Below are 14629 nucleotides of genomic sequence, written 5' to 3' on the forward strand. Positions count from 1 at the left end.
ACCATGAACAGCTGTAGAATTTAGTCCAATACTTTTTCTCCAACTAGTGACAGGATCATATGGCTTTTTCCTTTTCTGTTAAAATGATGACTTTTGGGGGTGGATCTTCCAATACTGAACCAACACTACCATGCCTATAACAAAACCACTCTCTACATCCTGCCAGATCTGACTTCTAATAGTTTGTTTCATTAAACAAATTTGTATCTATGCTCATACTTTTTTCTTCTATTATCTTTATCCAGTCTTAGGATTAGCACAATGTTGAGTTCCTAAAATGAGGGGAGAAGTGTTCCTTCTTTTTTCTGCTTTAAATGTTTGATATAATTTATCAGTTAAAATGTATATGAGCTTGCTGTTGTCATATAGGTAGGTTTTCAAGCTAGGAATATACTTTCTTTAATAGGTGCTATTCAAATTTTATATTCCCTCCAGAGTTAGTTTCATTTATTTGTCTTCCCAGGTACTTCTTAGAAGTTGTCAAATTTATTTCAAAACAGATTTTTGAAATATGCTTTCTATATCCTTTTAAATTCTGTAAAATCTGTGGTAATGTCTCCTAGATCTTGATATTGTAATTTAAAAAATGTATAATTGATATTGTGTAACAGGAAGAAAAGGTCTAAAGGAGCAGGGGAAGTTGGAGGGGTAGGGGAAAGGAAAAAAGGGAAAAGAAAAAATATGAGAAAAGGAAAAAAATGGAAACAAAGTCTTTGCAAAATAGGGAAGGGTGGAGGGGGTAAAGGGAGGGCAGGGGAAGGGGGTAAAAAATAAGAATCAAGATACTCATGTAATGGTACAAGATCCCAATGATTAATGTAACTATATTTTATACCTAAAATGTACCAATAAACTTAATGAGGAAAAAAAACCTTATGCTTTTATGGAAGACACTAAACTATGTTAGTTGATGGAGATAAAATATCTTCATGCATTATCTCAAACAATATGGGTTATCCTCAATTTAAAAAAGTATATCAATGTTCACCAAAGGGAAAGAAATCAAGAATCACTTTTAAAATATTGTGCTGCTGACATTTTTCATTGCTCTTTTCTCTCAACATTGTACAGTGGTACCTGGGTTCATGAACTTAATTTGTTCCACAATTCTAGAAAAGATGGCCATATTTGTGTGCATTCAGGAAAGATGGACATGACTATATTTGTCACCTGATAAACAAACTAAATTGCAAACTAAATTGTTTGCAAACAAAAGTGTTTGTGAACCAAGGTTCCACGGTATTTTTTTTAATTTCCAATTTTACAAGTCAACATATATATACCACCCACAAGGTGTTTACCATTAACATTTTACTTTATTGCATAAGTATCCACCTCTCCACCCATTAGTCCATCTTATTTTCTATGCATTTCAGAATGAGTTATAGAAAAGAATCACTTTCCCCTAAGTATTTCAGCATGGATTTGATTAAATGGAGTTCAATATGTGTTCAGTTTTTACTCTTTGACTGTAAATACAAAAAGTACAGAACTCTTAATTGTACATTCACCAAGTTAAGAAAAATCCATATAAATGTGAGACTCAATTCCTTATGTAAGTATAGAGCAATACTATCACACAAGAAGCTTCCCCATGTCCCTTCCCTGTCAACCCCATCACCACCTTCTCAGAGTCAACCACAATTCTGATTTTTTTCCACTATTGATTAGTTTTGTGTTTCAGAATTCCATTATAATGGCTCTCACACAATACATGCTCTTTTTTGTTGTTTTTTGTTGACTTTCACTTAACATAATGCTTTTAAGATTGTTAGATGTTGTTGCATACATCAGTAGTTCCATCCTCTCTATTGCTCCTTAGCTTTCCCTTGCATGAATACACCAGGATTTGTTCCTCCACTCTATTAATGATGAGCACCTAGACTATTTCCAGTTTGGAACTACCTGCATAAGCTGTTAAGTGCCTAGGAGTAAATTTGTCATGGGATAGATGTATGTTTAGTATTATAACAAAATCCTGTCTCAAAGGGGTTGTACCATTTTGTAGTCACACTGCCATCTATGGTAGGCATGGTTGCTCTACACCCACATCAAAATTTGATGCAAATAGCCATTTTGAATAATTGTCATCCTGGTGACTACATAGTACTATGCCATTGTAATTCTGATTTGCATTTCTATAATGAGTAAGGATATTAAGCATTACTTATTGGCCATTTACATACCTACTTTTGTGAAGTGGCTGTTTAAATCTTTTGGATACTCTAGGGAGTTATTTTTGTTTTTGTTCCTGAGGTAGGAGAGTTCTTTATATATCTTGGATGCAATAATTTATCAGATTTATGTTTTTTGAATGTTTTCTCCTTGTCTTCAGCTTGCCTATTCATTTTCTCAATATTGTCTTTCATAAACAAGCCTTTTTAATTTTGATAAAGTTTAATTGTTCATTTTTCATGGTTACTGCTGTACATGACCTAAGAAAACTTTCTCATTCTCTGAATCAAAAGAATATTTTTCTGTATTTTTCTCTAAAGCTTTAGTTTTACTTGTGATCCACGATTCATACCAATTGGAATTTTATGGGATTTGAGAAAAGATGAAAGTTTATCCTTTTTCACATAAAATCTAATTTTTCCAGGAACATTTGTTGAAAGAGCTTTCCCCTCATTGGACTGTGTTGGTACTATTATCAAAAATCAAATATCCACAGAAATGTGGGTTTATCCTCTGTCCCAACTCTGTTACTTTATGTCAAAATCTCATTGTCTTGATTACTGTACCCTTATAGTTAGTCTTGGAGTAAAATAATATAAATCTTCCAGCTCTTTATCTTATTTAAATCTATTTTAAAAGCTACAGAAGGCCATAAAGGTTGTATATAGCTATGGAGTACCATGTAATGTTTCCATACCTATGTATGTTTCATAATGATTCAATCAGGGTAGACATAATCTATCTCTTTGAATATGAATCATTTCTTTATGATGATGATAATTCTCCAGATGATTTTGGATACTGTAGGCAATTTACATCTACATATACTTTTGAGTCCGTTTGTCAACTCCTACCCATCTTTGGATCAACTTGAGGAGAACTGACATCTTAATATTGAACCTTTCAATCCAGAAACATGGTTATCCATTATCTCCTCCTTCCCATTTATTTAGATCTTTCTAAATTTCTCTCAGTAATGTTTTATGACTTTAGTACTGTATAGAGGTCTTGTATGCCTTTGTTATGTTTATTCCTAAGTATTTTTTTACATTTTTAAATTGAATTTTTACTTCATTTTCTTATTGTTCCCTGCTGGTAGTATATAACACTCCAATTCATTTTTATATATTATCCTTGTATCTTGCAATCTTCCTAAATTCACTTATTAGTTCTAGGCATCATTCTATATATGCCTTAGGATTTTCTATATAAATAATCATGTCACCTGAAAATAGCATCAATTTTACTTCTTCTTTCCTTTCATTTCTTTTTCATGCCTTATCACAATGGTTAAGAACTCTAGATTAGGGCTGGGGATTTAGCTCAGTGGTGCCACCACCTGCCCTGCAAGCGCAAGGACTGGAGTTCGATTCCTGGTACTGCCCCCCCAAAAAGAACTCTAGATTAGTGTTTAACAGAAGTGAAAAAGAGTAAACATCCTCATTTTGTTACAGTATTTAGAACAAAAGAGTTTAATGTTACCACTAATGTGATGGTAGTTGTTGGATTTCAATAACTGTCCTTTATCAAACTGCAGAAGTTCACTTCTCCTAGTTTGCCAGGATTCCAGTGAACCCAGCTGTCCTAGAAGAGGTGAATAATGGTGCTTCATATTCAGTATCTTGGCAAACATCATGAACCAATCATGATGCACTTCCTCAGTGTATCTAGACTCAGAATCTGCCTGAAAGCAGGATTTAAGGTCAGTACTGAAGTCCATGCCTATTTGCCCCTCCTACTGTGGAGCCTCTCCACCACAAGATGGATAGTAGTCAGGAACTCTCCTCTCTATTTAGGCAAAGATTGACATACTCAAAGGAGTTCAGAGAATCAAACCTCAGTCCACTTTTTTATGATTCCTAAATTACATCTAGCTAATAAGACCTTTTGTGGCCAAAAGTGGAGAAATGGTCTCAGAAAAGACTTTTAATTGCATCTTACTTTTTGACATCACTTTGAGAGCAGGGCTTACAGAATGCTCGTGCCCTATTAAATCCACTTTGATTTAACTTGTTCCTCACCTGACAATTGATGCAGACCACTCCACCTGTATGGATGCCTTTGGTCTTCAAGCTTTTATGCTGGTCTTCAACATTTGGATCATAGTAACAGTCTGTGGCATGGCCATGGCAATTGCAGGCTGAAAAGAAGCATACTAGATCAATATTCTATCATTACTATGAGACACTTAGTAAACTCCCAGATGGTATTACTGCTTATTGAGCTATAGTAAAGTCCTTTCTGGAATACCAGGGCTACTCTTAGAGAAGAATTTTAGGGATTTTTACACAAAGTCCAGTATATAACTTTAAATTATGTATAGCTCTTTCTATTTGATATTAAATGAGAGTGATTCCTCTTTTTTGAAAAGTAAGATATGCAATTATAACAAATTAAGATGCACCAAAATGACAATTAAACTTCATGCACAAAGACTATTACTATTACTGATATTACTACTAATAATAATTGATTCATACTGTGAGCTCACATACTCACCTACTGTGAAAAGTGTTTTACACACATTATCACACAATCTACTCAGTAACACTCTAAAGTAACAGTATTCTACACCCCAGATAGAAAAACTGAGGCTCAAAGGGTTACATAACCCTTGTTTCCTTAATAGTGGCCCCAAAGAACAAGAGTAGAAATGCTGCCAATTTTATATTCGTATATTGTTATGACTGTTCTACTTTGTTATTAGCGCTTGTTATCCCTTTCCGTGTTAGTTTATAAATTCAACTTTATCAGAGGTATATATATATACAGGAAAAATATGACATATACAAGATTCAGTACTATCCTTGATTCTAGGGCATCTGGGCACTTACCCCAAGGATAAGGGAGAATTTCTATACAGTAACAGACCTGAGTCCTAAAGCTGATGTAATCCAGCCTCTTCATAGGCTTGGGAAAACATGGCATCATTCTCAGGTGGAGAAGGGAGAAGCCAGCCCCACCCAGCACCCACCTTCACACTCATTGCTTTGCTGTGATGTTGCTGGCTGCCAGGGCTTCTGATTGAACCCAGGACAGCAGGTATTGCATGTCTCCCCACAAGTGTTGTGCTGGCATTCACACTGGTACCTGAGTGTGTAAGCAAAGCATATTGCAGTGATTGAAAAATTTTGGGTAAGATCATTTGTTCCTGTGTGCCAGAGTGACATGAGAATACATCAAAGGGTCATCCATGCAAGATTCATTGAGTAATTATGATAACAAAGCATTTTGTGTATATGATTTCAAGCCCTCCATATCCTTGCTTCTTATCAGCAATGGTGAAACTAAAATGCAGAGGTAGTATACTTGCCAAAAGTCAAGCAGTGATAAATGGAGAACCAGATTTCAAACCTAAGTTTGACTCAGTAGCCCCCACTCTTTCTTCTCTACCACATTATGTTACAATAGATAAGCCAACGAACAAGCAAGTGCTAAGGTTTCTGGGAGGTGTTCAGTATCACAGCTTTACCAGTGTCTGGAGTAGTCCTGGAGAAAGGTCTGCTTATGCTTCCTACTCCTAACCTATGGTCACCCACAGAGATTTACTGATCAAGTGACAGCTGCAATAAAAATATCAGAATACTCTGCTCCATCACAGGGCCAAAAGCTGAGATCACTTGGCAAGGCAAAGGTGTAAAAATCTAAAAGTCTCACATTTGTCTTAAAATTTTTCCATTTTAAAATGAAATGGCTGTTCCTTCCAGATCACCTAGAGCAACCCCAAAGGGAAACAAGATGGAACAATCTGATACTCAACAACCTGGACTCCCTGAACTGGCAACAAAAGAGGATCTGGGAAAAATGAAATCAGAAATAATTTCTCAGAAAACAGCAAAGATTTTGCTCATAGTGCAAGACATGATTAATAAATCTAGAGAGGACACATAAAAAAAATAGAGGATCTGAGGAACATGATGGAATTGCAACATAGGAAACAAATGGAATCCATAAAACAGATGCAAACAGATTTCCAGGAGATTAAAAACTCCACTGAAAGTTTACACAGCACAATGAACCAATGTGAGGACAGAATTTCACATATAGAAGATAAGATTGCAATTAGTGAGCAGGAAAAGAAAAATTGCTTCAAAATTGTAAGGGACTATGAGAAAGCAATCCAGCAGCCACTAGATGATGCAAAGAAGAATAACATAAGACTGATTGGAGTCAACGAAGAAACAGGAGCGAGTGCAGATGACATAAAAAAGCTGTTCACAGAAGTGATGCCAGAAAACTTCCCAAGGAGGGGAAAAGAACTTGACATACAGATAAGTGAGGCATATAGGACTCCAGCTATCCTTAATCAAAAAAAATCTACACATGGGCATATAATAGTTAGGATTCCAGAAAACCAGCAGAAGAACAAAGTTCTATAAGCAGTGAGAGAAAAGAAACAAATCACATACAAAGGAAAGCCCATCAGAATCACAGCAGACTTCTCAATGCAAACCCTCAAGGCAAGAAGAGCTTGGAGTGATGTATTTCAAGCCCTAAAGGAAAACAGCCTCCAACCTAGATTGATGTACCCTGAAAAACTATCTTTCAAAATTGATGGAGAAATAAGATACTTTCATGATAAAGAGCACCTTAGAAACTTCATGAATACCAAACCGGCACTCCAAAAAAGTTTGGACAATATCCTAGGAAAAGACAACGAGGATCACAACCCCAGGAAGCCCAGCAGAAGGAATCCACGGGGCGTGACAAATTAAATGTAATGGGGGAGAATCCAACAAAAAGAAAAAGTCATGATAAGGCTTTTAAAACTTAACTTCATCTCCCTAGTGAGTGTATAATTCAATCTTGTTATTGTACTGATTAGTATTTTTCTGATTCTAGAGTTGCACACCTTTCCTTGTGCTGTACTGGCTATTTATCATCTTCTTGTGTCTACTTTTTAATTGGGTTGTCTATAAATGAGCTGTAAGAGTTCTCTATATATTCTTGTCATAGGTTATATGCATTGTAAATATGGTCTGTTTAAAGACTACTTTTCATTTTAACGATGTCATTTAAAGTTCTAAATTTTGATGGACTCTCATTTATCAATTTTTCTTTTATACATCATGTCTTTTGTATGCTAGGAAGTTCTTGCCTACCCTAAATTCATAAACATTTTCCCTTATAAAAAAAAATGAAATGGCTGTTGCTTTGGTATTGGGTTAGAACTCCAAGCTTTGAGTTTCCACTCATCTATGCTGGCAAGAGGATTCCAAGCAGTTGTCGAAGAAGTTTCCGGCAGGGCTGTGAGATCCCCTCAGCTCTCCTTCCAGGGGAGGTGGGGTGGCACGGATTCAGTCACACTCCTTCAAGCATGTGTCATCTCACTCCCTGAGCAACAGCCTCTTGAAGGGCATGGACATAACCTAGCTGGCAGCGCACAGCTGCTGGACTCCAAAAGGGCTCTCTCAGAGAGGTAATTCAGCTCAATGCCCATGAAATACTTGGCATATGCTGGGCTGAATGAATATTTAGGGACCATTGCTTGAAGAACATATGGTCCATCTATCCTCAGAGCGAAATTAACAATTGAGCACAGTATCAAAAAAAAAAAAAAGACAGGAGGTTGAGTACCTGTCTAAGTCATATTGTCATTGCTCTTGCTAAATACTTCTCAGTCTAGGCTAAAGGTTATTTAGAACATTTGTCCTTGTGCCTGCTATAACAATGTTATAAAACATATCATTCGGTAGAGAATCCTTTTCATAATGACCTCTCTGCCCAACCCCCAGGGAACATTCTTATCTAGTCCCAATATCTATGACCTGTTTCTCCTATGGTATTGATTAGTTTTTAGGTTCTAATCAAAGTGAAATATGAAACCAAATGAAATGTAAATCAAAACTACACTGAGATTCCATCTTACCCCAGTCCCAATGATTATCATCAAAAATATGAAAAACAATAACTGCTGGTGAAGATGCAGGACAAAGGAACCCTTCTACACTGCTGGGAGGAATGTAAATCAGTGGAAATCAGTATGGAGGTTCCTCAAGAAACAAAAAATAGTTACCATTTGATTCTGCTGTACCACTCCTTAGTATGTACCTAAACCAATTAAAGTGGGCATTCTACAGGGACCCCTGCACACCCATGTTCACTGTGGCACAATCACAATAGCCAAGGTATGGAACCAGCCTAGATAACAATCACTAGACGAATGGATAAAGGTGTAGTGTATACACACAGTGGAATATTATTCAGCCAAAAGAAAAAATGAAATTCTGTCATTTGCAAGAAAATAGATGGATCTGGGGACCATCGTGTTGAGCAAAATAAGTCAGAACAGAAAGATAATATTGCATGTCCTCCGTAATATGCAGAATCTTAAAAAGACTATAAGAAAGCAGAAGTGAGATTATTATTAGACAAGAGGAAGGAAATAAGAGGGAGGGGAGGGAATGAAAGGGCAGACAATGGAGGGAATGGATATGAGCAAAATATATTATACACATTGAATCTCCCCCCAAAACGCGAAATTAGCAGGAAGGAGGGTGAGGGAAGTGATGAGGGGAGCTGAAATTGTCAAACTATGATATACATGTGCAATCTGCTAAAATGAAACCCACTAACCTGTGTAACCAACATAAAAACAAGTGAAATAAAATAAATATGAAAGCAATAAATATGAAAACCTTTTAAATTGGCTGCTAGGAAGCTCAGAACTAAACGTGTGTTCCATCTATCCATCCATCAAAGTCAGTATGGTATACATCCTTGGTTAAAGGCTTCTGCCTGATTAGCAACTAACTTAATGATTATGCAGCCTTGGCTCCCTCCACTAAGTCACTGAATCCCCTTAAGAATACTATAAGAGGGCCAGGGATTTAGCTCAGGGGCACTGCACATGCCTTGCAAGCGCAAGGTTCTGAGTTTCATCCCTGGTACTGGGAAGAAGAGAATACTGTAAGTTTTTTCTCTTGTTCCTAGGTGTAGATTTCATCAGCATTTGCTCAAGTTCAGTCTGTCAAGCAGGAGAAAACAAGTAGACAAAGGAAAGCAAGGTAGTCACATTGGAGTGGACTGGCAAACTGAGCTTTTCACCAAGGCATAGGGAGATAGCCTCTCTATTTGCACATATTGGGAGATATTTACTACCCAGGACAAAAGTCATCCAGGTCTGTCAGGGTCAACAGGATTTGGCAGCCCTTCTAAGGGGGAAGCTGAGTCCTTCTCTAATGGCTTCCATTCCTGTCCTACAGGGCACTACTTTGTTTTTCCTCTTTCTCCAACTCAGGACTTATCTGCTTTAGTATTGTAAAGCCCTACCCTCCAGAGGGGTACACGGTCAAGACAGGACAGTCATTAATGAGCAAGCCCTCGCTAACTGCACATCAGTCACTGGGTGGACAAGCACCCTCAGAGACACCCCCTGATCACCAAGGAGGGATGGCAACATTTGGATGGATGAATACACAAAATGTGCTCCTATACAGACAATGAAATTCTGTTGAGCCTTAAAAGGGAAGGAAATTGCTCAACTTAGATGAAACTTGAAGACATTATGCTAAGTGAATTAAACCAGCTACCAAAAGACAAATACTGTAAATTCCCACTTCTTCGATTTCTCTCACATCATCACATTAATACTGACCAAAAGAGGCACTGTGCTTGGCGGAGTGTGGCAGGTACAGGTGAATGGTTGTTTAATTCGGATGGAGTTTCACTTTTGCAAGATAAAAAGACAGCTGGCATTTGCTTTCATAACATTTGTGAATGTACCCAACACCACTTAAAATGGTCAAAATGAAAGAGTTGGTAATGTGCATTTTACTACAATTAAAAAATATATTTTAAAAGGATTTGAAAATCTACAACCCTCCCATTTCATTAAACCAGGGATGATAAATAAAATTTACTTATCTTGCCAAATTTAATCAATTATTAATGGCTTGTCTTGCAACATCAGATAAGTCACAAAAGGAGGCTTAAATTCTGTCATTTGCATCTAGGACCAGCTCTATTCATGGTGGTCCATAGGGGAAAAAAATGGTGACTTTCACCTTAAGCCGACTGGATAGAATATGCTAACTGGGGAGTAGCACCAACTACACTGCCATAGGAAGAACAGAAAAAGAATGTCATAAAAATAACAACAGAGCTCACCCTGGCCTGCCCAGAAGCCCCATTCTAGTGAAATCCAATCACTATCCGTCTTCTGGGACAAATGACATCAAACAATGAGTGTGACTTGTGTGTTTAGGATATTTGAATAATTTCTTTGTAATAAATGTTCAAAATTCATGATGGTTCCAGATTTACTCTGGGTTTCACTTCTCATCAAGTACTTTTTATATGGGTACTTTTAGTACCCCCAAAAAGCACCTAGATTAAATAGTTAAAAAAATAAAAATAAATTAAATAGCTTTATTTCCCTTCATAATTCTTTTAGATCACTTAAGTATAATTCGAACTAGAAAAAAGCATTATTTGAACATTTATAAACACCATCCTCACATAGATGATTTAGAAACAGATTTTTTTTCATCATTGAATTCCTCTGCGTAGGCAGAATTTAACCAGGGCTGAAATTCATTTGACTAGCTAGTTCATCATGTCTTGAACGGCAGTGACATAGGTTTTCTGTTTGCATGAGAATATGTTCATTGTGGGTCAGACCCAGGGTGTGCTCTTACCTTCTGTGGCTATTCCACCTTGAGATAGAAAACATCAAACATGGCAGACCCCACAACCAAGAAAATGGAAAATCAAATTACAGGGAACAAAATGATTAGTGGCTGCCTGGGGCACCTGCTTCTGTTAGGGGTGGTGGCTGTCTCCCATATCATCCATGGAGTGCTGTGATTGATTAATCATGTCTGCCATGGGGCTACTGGGGATCTGCAGAAGGAAATAGAGGGCTACAGGAGGAGAGGTGTGCACACGTCATTTCTGTTGACCCTGAAACATTCTGGTTGCAGGCAGGAGACTAGAAATATTTAATGGGATGCAAACATCCGCTGAAATAATTAGACTTATTCATAACAAGACTGGAAAAGCTGCACAGTGTACATACCGTTTTTGGGGATTGTTTGTGTTGCACTCTTCAGCATGGCCATTGCAAGAACACCACCCACCAATGCTGATATCCTTTACGCTGTAGTAATACTACACAACGGAAAATGGAACAGGCCAGTTTTACTAAACAGCAACATAATCATCTCTCACTCATCTTTAAGCCACATTAGCATTGACTCGGCTTCTCTTTTATTCTGTATTCTTGGACCAATTCTCCTGCTGAACTCAACACAAAAAAGAGCCTTAGGTATCCTGTCTTATAAAATAAATGCATTCTTCAATCACACTTAATTTTAAAGAACTTCTAAATTTGTCCATTTAAAAAAAATTGCTTTAAATGCATAAAGGAAAATTTTCTTCAAAAATAATCATATTCATAGCCTACTGGAAAGACATTAAGTGCTTCCAAGTTTCTTGGTCTGTTTGTAAATCTGGATTTTAGAAGCTTAAAATATTTATTTTCCAAAAATAAATTCTGTACCAAAAATTGTGCAACCGGGCCAGGGATTTAGCTCAGTGGTTCCCCCACCTGCCTCACAAGCGCAAGGTCCCAAGTTCTATCCCTGGTAACAAAAAAAAAAGAAAGAAAAAACCAAAAACAATAACAAAAAAAATTGTACAACCTACCATCCTAGCCTGCAGGAAGGGAAAGAATATTTATAAAGGTGGACCGCCAGTTGTTGGCAGTTGTTAAAACTTTGCTAGTTTAGAGTCAAAAGGCCAAAATCAGGGGCTTACTCTCCAGAAAGGCCAGACTGAGCCAGCTTTCAGCTGTGCAAATATGCACAGGCCACCTCAATGGCAAGGAACCATGCCAGCGTGTTGGGGGCCTCTCCTCCAGCAACAGTAGGTAGTCCCCACCTTCCCAGACTTGGCAGGAGATGGCATGGGACGGGAGAAGTGTAAAGAGTGGAACAGTCTTTCCCTTTGAGCTATGCTGCAGGTGAGAATACCTGTCAGCAAGGATGTCTTTGAATTCTCAAGGACAAGGAGGTTTCTGTATTTGTCTTGTTGCTGAGTGCAGTCATCTTAAGGAGCCCTATTGATTTGAAGTTGGGGTTCCCTAATTAAATATTGATCAAGTGTCAAAGCTTCCTGGCAACACCTGGCTTAGTCCAAACCATTAACAACCCCTCTGGTAACACTAGATAAAGTCAGGGTTACCAGTGCTTTTGGTGCTGACAGCCACACAAGTCTCTCTTTCCATGTGTGTTCAGGGTACAGCCAAGAAAGAGAAGCACTGGGTCAGCAGCACAAGGGGTATGTGATGGGAGAGCTGACATTGTGCTCCTCCTCCATTACAGAACCAGCTTAGGTTGGAGGGTTCAGGATTATGTATGGGGTATTCTCCATAAAGCATTACTTAATGGAAAGCCTATGTCTACCTAAGTGGAAAAGTAGACAATATAGACAAGAGCACAAATCTTGCAACCCTCAAAAAGACAACTTATGGGGGAAAGACAGTGGCAAGCTAGAATGTAGCTGCAGTTGACCAGCAATCCCAACTATCTATCTATCTATCTATCTATCTATCTATCTATCTATCTATATATCTATCTATGTATCTTTGGCTCCAACTCAGTCCCTATCTACATGGCGGTTCAGAGAAAAACCAAGCGGGCAGCAAATGGAGAAGCTGGGCCACCTACACCCAAAACCCCTGACCTTTCTGCAAAATACTAAAAACAAAATATATCCCCCACCTCTCTACCCAGCTCTTTGCTATTACCTACATGAGAAACCAACTCTAGAAGGTGCACTGGACATCTCCAATTCACCCTTCCAGGCAGGGCCTGCCTTCTGCCCTGAAGCTGAACTCTCTGGGCTACAATCATGGGCTCTGTGGCTCCCTGGCTTCCTGTTGGCTTTGGCCAAGAGGAGGCACCTGCTGGAGATCAGAGGGTGAGAGAAGAGTGATAGATGGGCACTTATTCTGCAGTATCCCCTGTGGCCAGGAGGCAGAGCTACTGTCTGTCCTGACACCTGAGAATGAGAGATGTCCGGGGTGGGCATGCAACACCATAGGGAACAACAGAGCTCACTGGTATCTACCTTCTCCACATCAGCTAGGTTACATTACTCAGCCTCCTATGCCTACATGGGCTATAATATGACCACTTCTTGCCAGCAGAGATGGCTACTGTGACCAGGAACAGGTAGATCTCTACACTCACTCTATCCACGTCTGCAGGCCTGAGGTCCTCCGGGAGAGAAAGCCTGGTTCCTTGAGTGACTGACTACGTGTTGCCAGTCTCACCTGCTGACTTAACCTGGACTGTGACATGAGCAAGAAACACACTTTTATTTCATTAACCCTCTGAGATTTGGGAACTGTTGATTGCAGTAGGAGTTAGACCATGCAAACACCAGGCTGACTATAAGCTTTTGCCTTTCATCTTTGAATGCAATAAATTTTCTTCAAACAGCCAGATTCCTAATTACATCTAATATTTCAGACAAGAATAACCCCCATGCCTGCACCACTAATGGACATAAAGGTTACTTAAAAGAGTTCCAGGGAATTAATTTATAAGCAAAAAAAGGAACAAAACAAATGTTGCTGATGAGGGACTTGTAAAACACCACTTACCCGCCGAGTGAGGCTTTGATCCCTCAAATATCCGGAGATGTGATAGCCGAAAAAGCTGTTGGGTTGGAGAAAACGCAGACGAATGTTTGTTGCCTGCATAAACTCCCTCAAGGTATTTGAGAAACTTGAAGTTTTTGTACTTGGACGGTTGAGGATCAAGGACACCTTAATCTAAAATAAGCACATACAGGAGGGGGGAAAGAAAGTCTTTTCATCAAAATTGAGTAGCAAGTATGTAACAGTAAGGCACACCGCAAAGCACTTGGTTACTCTGAGCTACGAGATGTGTGTAGGTGGTTTCCAAGCTTGTCTATGTCTAGAGATCACTGCTAGTGGCATCTTCACTCCCCCTTCCTGGTTCCAAGCTCTGGCAATAAATCGTCTTTGAAACCTGGGCTCTCAATGTTGCCATTTCATTTTTTTTTCATTTTTCACCCATTTTATTTTTTTATTTGTACATGTTTGCAGTACATAATGATTATAACGATTGTGTGGAGTTGGTCCGTGTACATAATATATCTTAATTCTTTTTTCTCTATTTTGTTTTCATCCCCTACCTGTCTGCTCCCTCCTTGCTCCTTCCAACTCTTGCCGCCTTCTCATGTGCAGAAGCTCTGTTTCCATCACTTTCACCCTTCAGTTTTGTTCTTTTTCCCATCTCCTTTCCTTCCCTTTCTTCCCCCTCTATCTTTTATTCTGCCATGCATTTGAGAAAGATCTCTCTACTTACTATGTGTCCAACTTCTAATTTGTTCTCTCTCAAGTTTCTCATGTAAGAGAACCTATGCCATATTTAAGCTTATGTGTCTGATCTGTTTCAAAAACTTAATACACATGTGTTAT

General features: G+C 38.4%; 1 protein-coding gene across 1 annotated transcript in view; it reads right to left on the minus strand.

The window, feature by feature from the left end:
• Window positions 1-14629, minus strand: part of LOC147830144 (laminin subunit alpha-3-like) — a 184926-nt gene that overhangs the window by 66643 nt on the left and 103654 nt on the right. The window contains exons 6-9 of the mRNA XM_087188732.1: window positions 13787-13957; window positions 11195-11286; window positions 5150-5265; window positions 4197-4315 (exon numbers count right to left, since the gene is read on the minus strand). Of these exons, the coding sequence (XP_087044858.1) occupies window positions 4197-4315; window positions 5150-5265; window positions 11195-11286; window positions 13787-13957 (498 nt within the window). The remainder of the gene's footprint in view (window positions 1-4196; window positions 4316-5149; window positions 5266-11194; window positions 11287-13786; window positions 13958-14629) is intronic.

The sequence above is a fragment of the Heterocephalus glaber genome, unplaced genomic scaffold, assembly GCF_053883595.1.
Source record: "Heterocephalus glaber isolate CG9 unplaced genomic scaffold, H.glaber_assembly_v1.0 deba00000331, whole genome shotgun sequence".
In the NCBI taxonomy this organism is placed as follows: Eukaryota; Metazoa; Chordata; class Mammalia; order Rodentia; family Bathyergidae; genus Heterocephalus; species Heterocephalus glaber.